The sequence below is a fragment of the Rutilus rutilus genome (assembly GCF_951802725.1).
Source record: "Rutilus rutilus genome assembly, chromosome: 7".
Lineage (NCBI taxonomy): Eukaryota > Metazoa > Chordata > Actinopteri > Cypriniformes > Leuciscidae > Rutilus > Rutilus rutilus.
Window position 1 is genome coordinate 41,721,080 of NC_140221.1, and position 14,593 is coordinate 41,735,672.

At 40.6% G+C, this 14,593-nt stretch overlaps 1 protein-coding gene across 1 annotated transcript in view; it reads left to right on the forward strand.

Annotated features, from left to right (window-relative positions):
- nos1 (nitric oxide synthase 1 (neuronal)) overlaps window positions 1–7,650 on the forward strand; it is a gene marked incomplete at its 3' end in the record, with an annotated part of 62,417 nt that extends 54,767 nt beyond the window's left edge. Inside the window, exons 24-28 of the mRNA XM_084415056.1 lie at window positions 5,020–5,107; window positions 5,198–5,319; window positions 5,782–5,930; window positions 7,177–7,371; window positions 7,528–7,650. Coding sequence (XP_084271182.1) covers window positions 5,020–5,107; window positions 5,198–5,319; window positions 5,782–5,930; window positions 7,177–7,371; window positions 7,528–7,650 — 677 coding nt within the window. The remainder of the gene's footprint in view (window positions 1–5,019; window positions 5,108–5,197; window positions 5,320–5,781; window positions 5,931–7,176; window positions 7,372–7,527) is intronic.
- Between the last annotated feature and the right edge of the window lie 6,943 nt (window positions 7,651–14,593).

Below are 14,593 nucleotides of genomic sequence, written 5' to 3' on the forward strand. Positions count from 1 at the left end.
GGCGCCTCATATGCCGCTTCCCGCTCGCGCTGTTCGGTAGTTTCTGCAAACTTTGCATATTATGGTAGTTTGCTGCTCATCTGATTTTCTGTAACCAAACCAGTTCCAAATTGTGGAGGTAGCTCCTCGCTTAACAACAAGCTTCTCAGCCTCACGTCCGCCTTCCGCCATGCTTGTTTTCACTCCGCACGTGAACAGTGAATCGGACACGCACAAAACTACGTCATCAACTAGACTTATCGTTATTATCGCGAGGAGACAAATTTTTATCGTGGGGAGAATTTTCGGCGGTATATCGCAAACGATAAAATATCGCCCATCCCTAGTGTAGAGACCATTCGCCTGCCGGAACATTGTTCCTGGACAGTCTGTCCGGTCCTAAATTCAAGATCCCTGGCACGTGCGCTGCTCTGAGCGAGCGCAGGTTGCACTGAGCCCATACCAGGAGGCGTTCTGCCAGCCTGTACAGTTTCTCGGATCTGATGCCGCCCTGGCGATTTATGTAGGACACCACAGACATGTTGTCCGAATGGACCAAGACGTGGTGACCTTTTATTTGGGGACAAAAACGCGTCAGCGCGTTGTCTACTGCCAGCATTTCGAGGCAGTTTATGTGCAGAAGCTTCTCCCGTTCTGACCACTGGCCGAAGAACGGTCTGCCCTCGAGCAGCGCTCCCCATCCCGAGGTGGACGCGTCCGTGGACACCACTTTCACCCTCGAGGAAGTCCCCAGGCTTACACCTGATTGGTACCAGTCGTTCGCTTTCCAGGGTTTCAGAGCTGTAACGCATTTCTGATTGACCCTGAGGCGAAGCAAACCGGGTGCCCACGCTTCGCGTGGGACTCGCGCTTTCAGCCAAAACTGCAGCGGGCGCATGCGGAGCAGACCCAGCTGGAGCACTGACGATGCTGAGGCCATGAGACCTAGCATCTTCTGAAATTTCTTGAGCGGGACAAACGCGCCGCAGCGAAAAGAGTTCGCTGTGCGTCGAATGTCTACCGCGCGCTGTTGTGATAGTCGCGCTATCATGGATAGTGAGTCCAGTTCTGTGCCCAGGAAAGATATTTTCTGACTGGGTGACAGGGAGCTCTTTGCCCAATTGACACTCAGACCCAAATCCTCGAGGTGATCGAGTAAAATGGTCGTGTGTTCTATGAGCACTGCGCGAGATTGCGCTAGAATCAGCCAATCGTCCAAATAGTTCAGCACTCGCATGCCTCTCATTCTGAGGGGTGCGAGCGCCGCATCCATGCACTCCGTAAATGTACGGGGTGCTAGGGACAAACCGAACGGCAGGACTGTGTACTGATATGCCTGGCCCTCGAAGGCGAATCTCAAATATCGCCTGTGACGTGACGCTATCTGTATTTGAAAATACGCGTCTTTCAGATCTATTGACACAAACCAATCTCCTTGGCGAATCTGCACAAGGATTTGCCTGGTCGTGAGCATCCTGAACTGTCGCTTCACAAGCACTTTGTTCAGTTGCCTTAGATCTAGTATGGGTCTGAGACCCCCGTCTTTTTTCGGTACCAGGAAGTATCTGCTGTATAGCCCTCCCTCGCTCTGATCTTGAGAGAGAGGTTCTATGGCCCCATTGCTCAATAGTTTCGTCACTTCGGCTCGAAGTAGATGTGCTACTTCTGTTTTTACCGTGGTCTCGACGCGCGCCACATAGCGGCGAGGGCGTCGGCGAAACTGCAGCGAATAGCCTCTTTCTATAATGTTCAGCACCCACTTCGAGACCCCGGGTAGCTTTGCCCATGCGTCTGCATGGATAGCTAGGGGTCGAATACGAAGCGCGCTCCGCTCGCTCAGCGATGGAAAAGCTTCGGTGTGCTGTAACACAAGCGTGTCGCTCGTGACATTTGAGGCATGGGGCGCGCTGATGACAGCGGGCAGATTGCCTGCGCTCGACTCCTCTGCGGTGGTTAACCGCGAGGGGGAGGGCTGGGCGGTTCCCGTGGGAACTGTCATGTCTATGTGTGGATGTCAACGGCGGAGAATGCCAAAGAAACAGCAGGACGCACTCTAGCAGAATAGGGGGCGCTCCAGGACTTGGCGACTTCTTCGTGTAACTCAGGAAGAAAGGGCGCCGGTCTGGACACAGGCGAAGCGCGCTCCCCAGGCAGGAAAAATCCATCCAGCCGGTTGTGAGCGGGCTGCTCAGGCGAAGACCACTCGAGGCCGAGGCTCGCCGCGGCCTGTGCGAGTACTCGCATGAGTTCCGTCTCAATGGAAGCTCTCTTGCCTGACGATGTGCGGGCAGGGGGTGCGGGGTCCTCAGAGCCCGCCCAATCCTCACTGCCTGACGCCAGGATAGAGCAGGAATCATCCTCTCCCAGCAGGGCTTCCTCATCCGCGATATCAACGGAAGCGGCGGCAGACGGCAGCCGCTGTCCGTCAGGAAGCGAAACAGAAGAAGCCGGGGAAGCAAGCGGGCGAACCGGCGAGCTTTGGCGGCTGAGGGAGGGTTCCGGGGCCCGCTGGGCAGGGCGCTTTTTACGGCGCGACGCCGCGGCGGGCGGGGGAGCAGTCTCGGTGAAGACGGCTAGGCGAGTCCTCAGAGTCGCCATTGCCATCAGCTCGCAGTGAGGGCATCCGCCGTCAGCGAGCGCGAGAGCTGCATGTTCCTCACCCAGGCAGGAAACGCAGATCACGTGGCGGTCCCCGTCGCTGAGTGTGGCTCTGCACGAGCCGCAGGAAGGCATCTTTAAAAAGACGCTAGCTCTTTTAGAAATGTGTGTCGCGGCGGCGACACACACACACAGAAATACAGTGTAATAAAAGAGAAGGATATAAGCGCCGGAAAACGCAGCAGGAAGGCAGGAAGGCGGCGCGGCCAGCGACTTCAGTGACTCGGCCCGCTGAAGGTGCTCTCTCTCGACGGCGCGGCTTCTAATCCAGCTCCAGCGATGCGTGTGCTTCGCTTGAAGGATGAAAAATCAGATAATAGCTGCCTGCGAGCGATATTTATAGGCCTAGACCACGCCCATTTCGGCGGGACGTGACGCAGCGGGCGCGAAGTGCCCTGATTGGGTCTGACGTCACGCCAGGCCTCGCTCGATAGGCTGCTGCAGTTGCCGCAGAGCAGCCAATAGGCGCGCGAGCTGTCTCGCCTATGTCTGCATTGCTGCTGCAACGCGTTTTGCATTATTACAAAATTAAGGATAATTTTTGGCTTCAATATCTCGCGGAAAAGGATTTTCCCCGAGCGTAAGATATCTTACGCAGTACGAGAGACCTCTCGTAAGAGAACGTAACATGATTTGTTACTTTTTTAGGGATTAGCACAATATTGTAATGCATTATTTTTAAACATATATTTCTTTAGCACTGAATGCAATATATTTTATATTTTACTGTAAAAAAAACTTTCAAATGTATGTTTTGCAAGCAAAAACTGAATTACTATATATTTTACAGTAAAAAAAATAAAATAATAATTAAACAAACAGTAAACTTTCCTTACTTTACTTTCCACAATTGCTGGGATCAGATTATATATATATATATAGACAATGCCTAATAGACTGTTCAAGAATCACACAAAAGACAAATGAAGATCCACCGCTATGCTCCTCATGCCAGAGTCCAGTATCTCTTAAACATATTTTATTCAATTGTTATGGTTTAATTTCTCTCAAGAAATTATATTACTCTGCAAGCACTTTAGAATACATTTTTGAATCCATTTTAGAATTTTTATTGACTAAAGCAAATTTTAAAAACCTTCTATGCAGTAGGTTTTTAAATTGATCTTTTACAGTTTTTTAACTTGTTACTCACCATGAAGATAGCCAAGGATGCTGGCATGGTGTTAAAACACTAACCAACCAACCAACCAGCTGTTATTTAGTTAATGTTTATTGCATTATTTTAGTGTTTCGTGTGTTGCACTGACTGATGGTGTTTTTGTCTTTGATTGCATGACACTGTGAACATTTATACACATTTTCTACAGGTTTTACCACCTGTATTATTATGGTGATTAAACACAGTTGCAGTTTTTATCCGTTTTTAACAGGATATTTTTTAGAGTGAGATGTAAAATTACTTCTAAAAAATGACTTCAGAAAAAATTGAATAAACATGTACAGTGTATATACTCTACATCAGTTCATATTCAGATATCTTGAGATTGCAGATTTTGTTATCTTGGCCTATCTGAACACAGCAAGCATTAGCAAACTCATATTAAATTGCATAATAAACAGTATATATTAAAAAAAAATGTTTTTTTAGTTTGTGTTTTTTATCCATACATAGAGATACACTGATGTAATAAGTGATTCGAGCAGTCTTTCATAGACCCACTCTTTGATGAAAGCCAGAAACACATTTGAGATGCATGTTTGTACGAGGTGTCAACAGTAATGTATCTCAGCTGATCACTTTAACACCAGATGTTCTAAGCATGTGTAAACAGGACCTGATGTGATAAATGTTTCCAGTGCTTCCTCGTCACTCATTTCAAACTGAGTGTCACACTAAACAGCCTCTCACTTTCAATAGTTACAATGACATATGGCCTGAAAACTCACATTTCCCCAACAGCGGTATCGTATGAATAATTGGGTGCTTAATAAGAGACTATGAACTTAATTAGCAATTTGACTGAAGTGCCTAATGAATTGTGAATAATCTGTAATGTCAGAAGAGAAACCAGGCTGATTGTCTGCGGTATTAGACTGTTCATCTAATAACTGCTCGTTTATTTTAAAGATAGGGACTACATCAAAATTAAAAGATCAAATTAATTCTAGATCTGCTCATTTGCTGTTAAGCCGTTTTTTTACATGCGCAAAAGAGAAACCGTGATCTAATCTCTTTTCCACATTTTTAATGCATTGTAAACATGTAATTATGTGTATAATGGCGTAATTGGCGGTTAAAATATAGCAATTTCACTCCATTTGAAGCAAGTGATGTCAGCCCTGTGCAGTCCTGAATTGCCAGGCGCTAGATCAGTGTCGGAGGGTGTCAGGTTAAAGGATTATGCGTTTTATTCCGGATAGATGGAGAGGGTCCCGTACACCATGGAGTGTGTTCCTCCTGGCTCAACAGCTTGGAAGAAGATGATACAGTGCCGTGCTTTGTCAGAGGGTAAAGCGTTTATACACTTCTCAAATATGTCCACTGAGGGTAGTTTTCGTGTGGATCTGATGGAATCAAAGGATGTATTTTGTGTTTCAGGGCTCCAACGTTCCGCATGCCAAAAGACAGCCAGGTTCCGTGTATTCTGGTTGGCCCAGGCACTGGAATTGCTCCATTCAGAAGTTTCTGGCAGCAGAGACTGTATGATGTTGAAAATAAGGGTAGGCTTTTGATTTCTTCGAAGTCTAAATTGTGCTTCTAAATGTACAGATCTGATAAAGAAAAGCATCTTTTGTTTGAATGATTTGTTAATTTGTTATTTAATACATTTGAACATGTTCTAATTTTTGTAGAACATTTATTTATTTTTGTCATTTGTTTTAATTGCTTGAATATAAACTCAGAATTAAATTTCCTAGCATTGTTTGGTTAATTTGATATATAACGCAGTGACATTCCATCATTTTTTGTAGAATAAAATTTAATAATGTTATTTATTTATTTTTGTTTTTTTGTTTTTTGAACATAATTTTAAATAATCAATAAGATAGATAGATAGATAGATAGATAGATAGATAGATAGATAGATAGATAGATAGATAGATAGATAGATAGATAGAGATATTTTTAATTCTAGATTTAATTTTAAATATTTATTTTTTATATATGTTTTAATTCACCAGGAATCAAGGCATGCCCCATGATCTTGGTTTTCGGTTGTCGGCAGTCGCAGATTGACCACATTTACAAGGAAGAGACCATCCAGGCGAAGAACAAGGAAGTGTTTAAAGAGCTTTTCACCGCGTACTCCAGAGAGCCTGGGAGACCAAAGGTTAGAATATGATGCCTTGGCAAATATCACTGAGGATATTTCAAATCCATTTATACTACAGCATTAGTGAAGGTTTAGTTTGATTGCCCATGTGAATCATAGAGATTAATGTGAAAATGGAAATGGACCTTTTTGAAAAAAATAAAAGTCTCAGATTTTTCCTTTTTTTTTTCGTGAGCAAAGCAAAGGCTTTCTGACTGATCAAATAACAGTGGAATTAATTACTCACCCTCATGTCGTTCCAAACCCGTAAGACTTTCGTTCATCTTCGCAAAACAAATGAGGAGCTTTCTGTCCCTCCATTGACAGCTATACAACGACCACTTTGATGCCTCAAAAAGTTCATAAAGAGACTGTAAAACTAATCGAAATGAATAGAGCGGTTTAGTCCAAATTTTCTGAAGAGACTCGATCACTTTATATGATAAACAGATTTAATTTAGTCTTTTATTTACATATAAACATTCATCATCTCACACATCAGTTGTGGTAAACAGAAGCTCAAGCATGTTCGCTTGACGTGCGAGAACCAATGAGGTTCATTCTCGTGTTACGCAGCACGTTTGAGCTTCTGCAAGAACCAATGAGGTTCATTCTCGAGTTACGCAGCACGTTTGAGGTTCCTCAAGAACCAATGAGGTTCATTCTCGTGTTACGCAGCACGTTGAGCTTCCTCAAGAACCAATGAGGTTCATTCTCGTGTTACGCAGCACGTTTGAGCTTCTGCAAGAACCAATGAGGTTCATTCTCGAGTTACGCAGCACGTTTGAGGTTCCTCAAGAACCAATGAGGTTCATTCTCGAGTTACGCAGCACGTTTGAGCTTCAGCAAGAACCAATGAGGTTCATTCGTGTGTTACGCATGTCAAGCAGATTAGGTTGAGCTTCTGTTTATGTTCGCTGATCAATATATAATAATATGATAATCTGTTCTTCGAAAAAAGCGACAGTCTCTTCAAAAAAATTTGACTAAACCGCTCAATTCATATGGATTAGTTTTACAATATCAGAAGAATCAAAGTGGTCGTTGTGTAGCTGTCAGTGGAGGGACAGAAAGCTCTCAGATTTTATCAAAAAGATCTTCATTTGTGTTTCGAAGATGAACGAAAGTCTTGAGGGTGAGTAATTAATGACAGAATTTTCATTTTTGGGTGAACTAACCCTTTAAAGTCGACTAGTCTGTGCAACCCCTGGTTCATAGATGTCTTTTTAGTCCCTTACCTCACAATTTCGTATTCTTTTCTCAGAAATATGTCCAGGATGTGCTTCGCGAGCAGCTGTCTGAAACGGTGTACAAGTATCTGAGAGAACAAGGAGGACATATCTACGTCTGCGGGGACGTCACCATGGCTGGAGACGTACTGAAAACAGTCCAGCAGATCTTCAAACTGCACGGAAACATGACCCTGGAGGACGCCGGCTTCTATATCAGCAAACTAAGGGTTAGATCACACTTTTATCTTCACACTATAGTTAATGGTGCTATTCAGCCATTTATTTAAAACTGACCTTTTGTTTGCAAAGGTAAATCAAGTACGAGGTCATCTGAGAAGTTCCAGTTACTTTTTCAAACTGTTTTCTCCTCTGTCTTGTTGAAGGATGAGAATCGATACCACGAGGACATTTTCGGCGTGACCCTGCGCACTTACGAGGTCACCAACCGTCTAAGGTCGGAGTCTATTGCTTTCATCGAAGAGAGCAAGAAAGACACAGATGAGTAAGTCCTGTTTGCTTATTCTCCATCCGTCCTCGTCTCTCCTTGAGTTGCCTTTGGGGTTATCCATGCTTGTAGGAGGACCTAGATTACTGTAGATACTGCCTCTGGACCAGCATCACTGAATGCCAGCGGTAACCATAGAGACGGAGGCTGAGAAGAGGCTGCAGAGTAACAGGATTAGTGAGAAGAGAGTGGCTGTGCTATTCTCTGTTTGTGCTCTTACAGATAAGAGCTTGTTCATCGCACACTTGCCCTGAGAGCGGAGGGAGGGAGAAGTGCTTTAACCGTAGCGCGCCTAACTGGCCTTTTCACCGCATGGCCACCGTAGTTCCTGTGAGAGGTGTCGCTTATTTTGATGTTTTATGATGAAAGTCCTTGAGTTGGAGGACGAGAGGTACCTTACAATCTCTCGCCATGTGTCATCTGGTACTCTGTTGGACAGTGCGCAAAACTGGATAAATTAACACCTCACGACATAATTAAATATGACCATGAAACGTTGCAATTAATGCATTCAAATATTAAATGTGAAAGTGATTTAATGAAGCATGAAAGGTGTTTATTATTCAAATCACTTTCATTAATTAATCAAATTAATCACAATTACAGGCCACAAGTTTCTTCTGCATTTATTTGATCAAATACAATAAAAACAGTAATATCGTGAAATATTATTAACATTTAAAATAACAGTTTTCTATTTGAATATATTTTAAAATACAATTTATTCCTGTGTTGTAAAGCTGAATTTTCAGCATCATTACTCCAGTCTTCTGTGTCACATGACCCTTCAGAAATCATTCTAATATGCTGATTTTATGCTCAAGAAACATTTATTATCATTGTTAAAAACTTTTTTTAAATTATTTGTAACAACGTAAAAGTCACTTTTGATCAATTCAGTGCATCTTTGCTGAATAAAAGTATGTATCTCTTTCTATCAATGAAAAAAATATCTAAGTGACCACACATTTTTGAGGGGTAGTGTATATCATGAATTTCATACTCAATAATGCACTCAATAACAAAAAATACAGTGAATTGTGAGCATATATAAGTTGTGGAATACGTTTTATGCAAATATTTAATTGCAGCATGATGCATTTAATTATTATTAATACAAATATAAATTATATTTTGTGATTGATATATATACTGTATGCATACCCTCCCCTTTTTCTCTCTCTTTTTTGAAATCTTTATTTTCTTTCTTTTACAGGGTGTTTTGCTCATAGTCTCATTATCAGTCCATATCGCTGGTTTTTGCTCATAATCAGCCAACCAGAAGCATGATGGGACACCAAGATTGATTCGGGAAAACTGTGCCAAGTTTGTCTTTAAAAAAAAAAAAGGTTTATTTTTTCTTTTCTTTTAAATGGAATATTTCATTTTCTTTGCTAGGTCTTGTTTGATGTGCTTCTCTATGATCAAAATCTGCATTAATACAACTACCTTTCACTTGAATTTCTGAATGCACTTTTTTTGTGTGTCGTTATGCTTTGTCCTCAATAATGGGCTGCGCGCACTTAGACATGGCCTGCCTTTTAAACGTGCAAGCAAGATCAGTGGCTTTCCTGATGTACAAACATGCGTAGATATTGACTTTACCATTCAGAGATGGGAAGTGTTTGGTTTGGTCAGTGAGTCTTGAGGTTATTACGCACATTACGATCTGTTTTCATCAAAGACCAAGTCTCTGTCCATGCTAAAAAGAGAGGTTGTGCTAGCATTTACTAAGGGTGAGTCATCTTTAAAAGAGCCAAGCACAGATCAAGAGGGTGCCCAGTTCGCTTTCGACTGTGGAAAGAGTTAATATACGCCAGCATGTCAGCTGTGTAGCAGATGAGTTAGAAAACCATGCTTTACATATTATCACTTTATTATATTACACCGGAACAAGGACACCTTAAAATATTACCACTTGTAAATGACACGCACTGCTAATTGACGGCACACTGGCTACTGTGCATCTGAACGTGCTAAAGCAGTTAGTTATAAACGCTTGTCTTGTTAACAACTAGCCCTCAATTATGAAATTAAATATAATGACATTTAAGAAAAAAAAAGAGTGGGTATTTTTTATTGTTTCCTGATACACTTAAAACATCTGGCTTTTGAAATTAATTCAGCGAATAAAAACATGATTGTGGATTTAAAGAAAACGGGTTGGATTTTAAGCTCAATAAAACTAAGATGAGGCCACTTTTAAATATCATTCAGTACGCATTTAAATCAAGCTAACTGTAAGAAAAGACTTCTGGAGTTTTAAAAATCTCTCTAGACTGGGCTTTTATGAAACGTCCTTGAAGCTCTGATCTTCAGTATCCAGCAGGAATTGACGAAAAAGAAAGAGGTGATGCACCTGTTTTGTATTATTATACTTCTATATCCCTTTTTCCTTGCTTCTCTGAGACATGGCTGTGATGACCCTTCTCTTTGAATCTAACTGAGACCTGGATTTCTTCTTTAGATTTAAGATCAACCGTTGTAGTTGTAGTTTCATTTTAAAGGGTAAACGCTTGCAACAGAGAGCAAAAAATCAGTGCCGCGCATAGTTAATTTTTCTTTTTTTTGCATGCATGCGATGCCTTTTCGATGACTTTAAAAGGACGGGTTTCTGGAGATGAATCCTTTAAGCTTCTGATACGTATGTTCGGTTAGATCCTTGCTCGTTTTGGATTTGCTTGGAAAGCTTTGGGTTATGAGTGGCCTCTGGCATGAAAAATATTATATGAGGTAATTTGATTTCAAGGGGCTTTCTGTTGTCTTTCTGTAGGAGAATATTCTTGTTCCTATGTATGCTGTTAACACTGAATGTTTCCTTCCCCGCATTTGGGTTTTGCACCGTTTAAACTCTGTGATTATAAAAAGTCTGGCAAAAAAGAAACACACACATGCATATATATTAAAGGGTGCAGTAAATATCTAAATATATATGACAATTTTTTAAGAATGTATTTTGATTATGGGTTTTGATTTGGTTTTGTCCCTCTGAGTTGCTTGTAATATATGATGTGAATATATGAGGTCTAATCTTTACTTGGTTTGGGGGAACCTGAAGCATTATTCTGAATGCATGATGTTACCGTCCTGTTTTTCTCTTAACCTGCACTGTCTGTTTAACTGTTGTGATCGCGCCCTTCCTCTGTGACTGGACGGTGAAGAAGCTTACGGGATTTTGTTTACTGTTTTTGTGTTTGTTCTTTGCTGCTGCTAAAAGAAACTGTTCCGATCAATTTCCGCTGTGAATCTTCTATTGTGGAACTTTGAACATTGAAACATTTGCCATTTTAATGCATATACTGCAAGAACTTTGCATCTACTTAATAATAAAAAAACATTTGTATGTCAAAACTTGAAGTTCTTTGCTGTTTTTTCACGTAATGCAGAAAAGAATATGTTGCAATTTGAGTTTAGGAGATGTAATGTAATGTATTAATCGCTTTTTTGTTGACAGTGTGTGAACGGCTTGTAACAAAACTTAAAAAACAAATCATTCCATGACTTCCTATGTTGTCTATGTAAGCCTGTCGACAGATTTTTATTAAAAGGACTCGGGACATTTTTGCTGGGAAAATCAAAAGGATGTGACGTTACGTGCGCTCCGGAGAGCCTATTCCTTATGACACATGAAATGAATGCTTATACAGTGTTCAGGATAATGGCGAAAGAGCTATTCTGTACTGTAATGTCAATGTGTCCTGCGAAGAAAAGGAATTATTTAGAACTATAGTCTCACATATCCAGATCTATATAGTCTTCAGTTTCAAACATACTTTATAATCAAACTACCATAACTCATTTTAATTACCTCATCTGTCGACATGATGCCATGCAGTGTGAATCCACAAATGTATCCACATCGCTACGATCAGATGCTTTCTTAACTGCTGCTTTCTCACCACTGTCATTGTTGTATATTTATTTTGTTATTAAGAGGAAAGCTTGCCGCACATAAACATCGCTCCAGGCGTCGGGATTGTTCATTAGCAGCATATTGCTGCAAAGGTATTTTCAACTTTTTACTTCTAAGAGAAGAACAAAATAGGACCGTTTCGAGAGTTTGATGCACTTAAAAATAGCAAGGGGGATCTGGAGGAAAAGTGAAGGAGGAGGAGCACAGTCAGAGGTTAGGGCCGAGGCGAATGAATAAAGAGGCGCAGGATTTTTTCGCTTCAGCTGGCCTTACATCAGCCTTCAAGTTTTAAATTATTTAAAGTCCCCCTGTAGTCAATAATTTTATCCCTTAAAACTCATCTTTGAGCACCAAAATTACATATTTAAAAAAAAAAAAAAGCCTTAAAACAGCTTGATTGTAACTCTACACACTTGCTTCATTTAGAATACGTGGAACTATGAATATGCAGATTAGCTCCGCCTCCACTCGCTCACATCTGCTCAGAGATTCACTCGGTCAATTTACTTAAGGTAAACGCTGCTCAATGGTATCGTTCTTTACAACGTCTAACACATAAATGTAATTGATATGATTAGCCTTTTGCTTGACTGTTATCAAGCTAATAATGTGTTGCTAATGTTACACAAACTATGTTCCCGTTCGCATCTCAATCTGCCTTTTCACAATCATCTTAAACTCAGTCATCAGAAACTCTTTGAATTCAGAATGTCAGTGGAGAAAGGCATAGAGTTCATCATAACATCGTAATATACATCATACACCCGATATATTGCTAAATCTACCCGATTTTTCATATCAACAGAAAAATATACCAGGATAACCTGGCTTCTCTCGTGAGTTCCCTGTAATAATATGTGAAAGCCCGCCAGCACGTTGACTAGATTGGTTACAAGGTAGTTTGTGACGTAAGAAACGCCAGCGTTTTCAAACAGCTTTTTTGAGACTGTCTTTGGTTCAATGCAGTTTTAAGGAGAAAATACACCACTTAAACATATGAACAACATTAAAAACTTAATTTTCACCACAGTGGGACAAAGAATAAGAAAGCATACAAAAAGCATGGCAAAACCAGCAATGCAAGTTTGAGAGGTGGCGCCCCGCCAAATCTCGCGAGAATCACGTCTTGTTTACGGCACGACATCACATACATCAACAACATATGAAGCAGCCTCTATGGAAGACACTAGCACACATTTCAGACCTGAATCATGGCAGAGTCGACGAAGAAAGCGCGTTCGGAGGAGTGCAGAGACGGCTCTGCGTGAGTGGTATTTATGGCAGTAACGTTAAATACAGATTCTAGGGGTCGCTGTTTGAGAAAGGCGGAAACTGCATAGTGTGCCATTATGGCATAGCAGCCTAGGCTCTGAGATCTGCACACAAAAACAATTGGTTTCACCAACCACTCAAAACCAAAACAAATAGTGTTCCAACCAATCACCGACAGGGGGAGGGTGTTGTGAGGTTTTGAGACAGCTTCTTCTTCAGCTCCGACTTCGCGTGCAGCCGTGCACGAGCACAAAACCTCACAACACCCTCCCCCTGTTGGTGATTGGTTGGAACACTATTTGTTTTGGTTTTGAGTGGTTGGTGAAACCAAATGTTTTTGTGTGCAGATCTCAAAGCCTAGGCTGCCTACAGAGACGCGGTTTTTTGACGGCATGCTTATGGGGCGGGCAGCTAGCGGATCGTTAGGAAAGATTAGATGAATGTGATAAAAAAAAAATTGGGCCTGAAATCACTGATACAACCTTTAAGTGACAATTTGGTCTCAGATATTCATTTTACAATTTCTTTGGAGAAAAAGACACATACTGAATGCTGCCATACTATATATGAAAAAAAAAAATCTTTAAAATGTAACTATGCAAAAGAAAAACAAAATATATTTTTATTTCAGACATTTTAGATAAAAAAATAAACGATATGAAGACTATTTAGTAAATATAAATAAATGGTGGGGATTACAAATTATTAAAAAATAAATATAATAAAATATATAGGCCATAAAACCATAGAATGAATATATGTTGTTTAATATGCAAAATAATAAAATCATCAAAATTATGTATAATGTTTTTTTTGTTGTTTTTTTAAAGCCTTTTTATGTGGGTAATGATGTGACTGTTACATAGGGATTTTATTTTATAATACAATGAATATAATTACATTTAATTAGATATGATATAGATTATATTCTATAATTAGAATATAATGAACATATTCTCCCAGTAGTGCTGTGACCTTTAGGCTGGAGAGTGTTGCAGAGTTATACATGTGTGCAAGTACAGAAGTGAGTTAAATATAAGGTCAGAGAGATAAGGATGAGACCACTCTACATATCACTCTACAGATAACTTATGCTCAAAGTAGAGAAGAAAACATGTATTAGAGCAACTTTATTATGTTGAATGAAAAGTGATGCCGACAAGAGGAGAGGAACTCGCCGAATGAGAAGTAGAACGCATAAAAAAAGGCCTTTTTAAAGGGGGCGTTCAGTCTAGATGACCTCATTTGGGGAGGTCATTCATTTATCTGTAAATATCTGTGACGATGACAGTGACACTCATATGCTGCTTTGTGAACAGAAGAGCTTCTCTGGCGCCAGAACCATCACTGATATTGCCTTGATTGAAAAATGTTTTGACATTTGTACTTTGCTTAATACTTATGTATTTGTAGAATATTTGTACTGCTATAAATACTAATTGTAATAAATAAATGGACTATTTTGATAACGTCTGCCTCCCGGGGCATTGATTTATACGCCAGAACAGACCCCGGAGAAGTCTTCGGTCCGAATTGTAAGTATTTTAAAATGCTTATAATTTAGGTCCGATTCAACTTACTTACCTAACCTGAGAATAATAAAAATAAGGTAAAGGTGCAGAGTTACACACCATTAAACAATATACACTCACCTAAAGGATTATTAGGAACACCTGTTCAATTTCTCATTAATGCAATTATCTAATCAACCAATCACATGGCAGTTGCTTCAATGCATTTAGGGGTGTGGTCCTGGTCA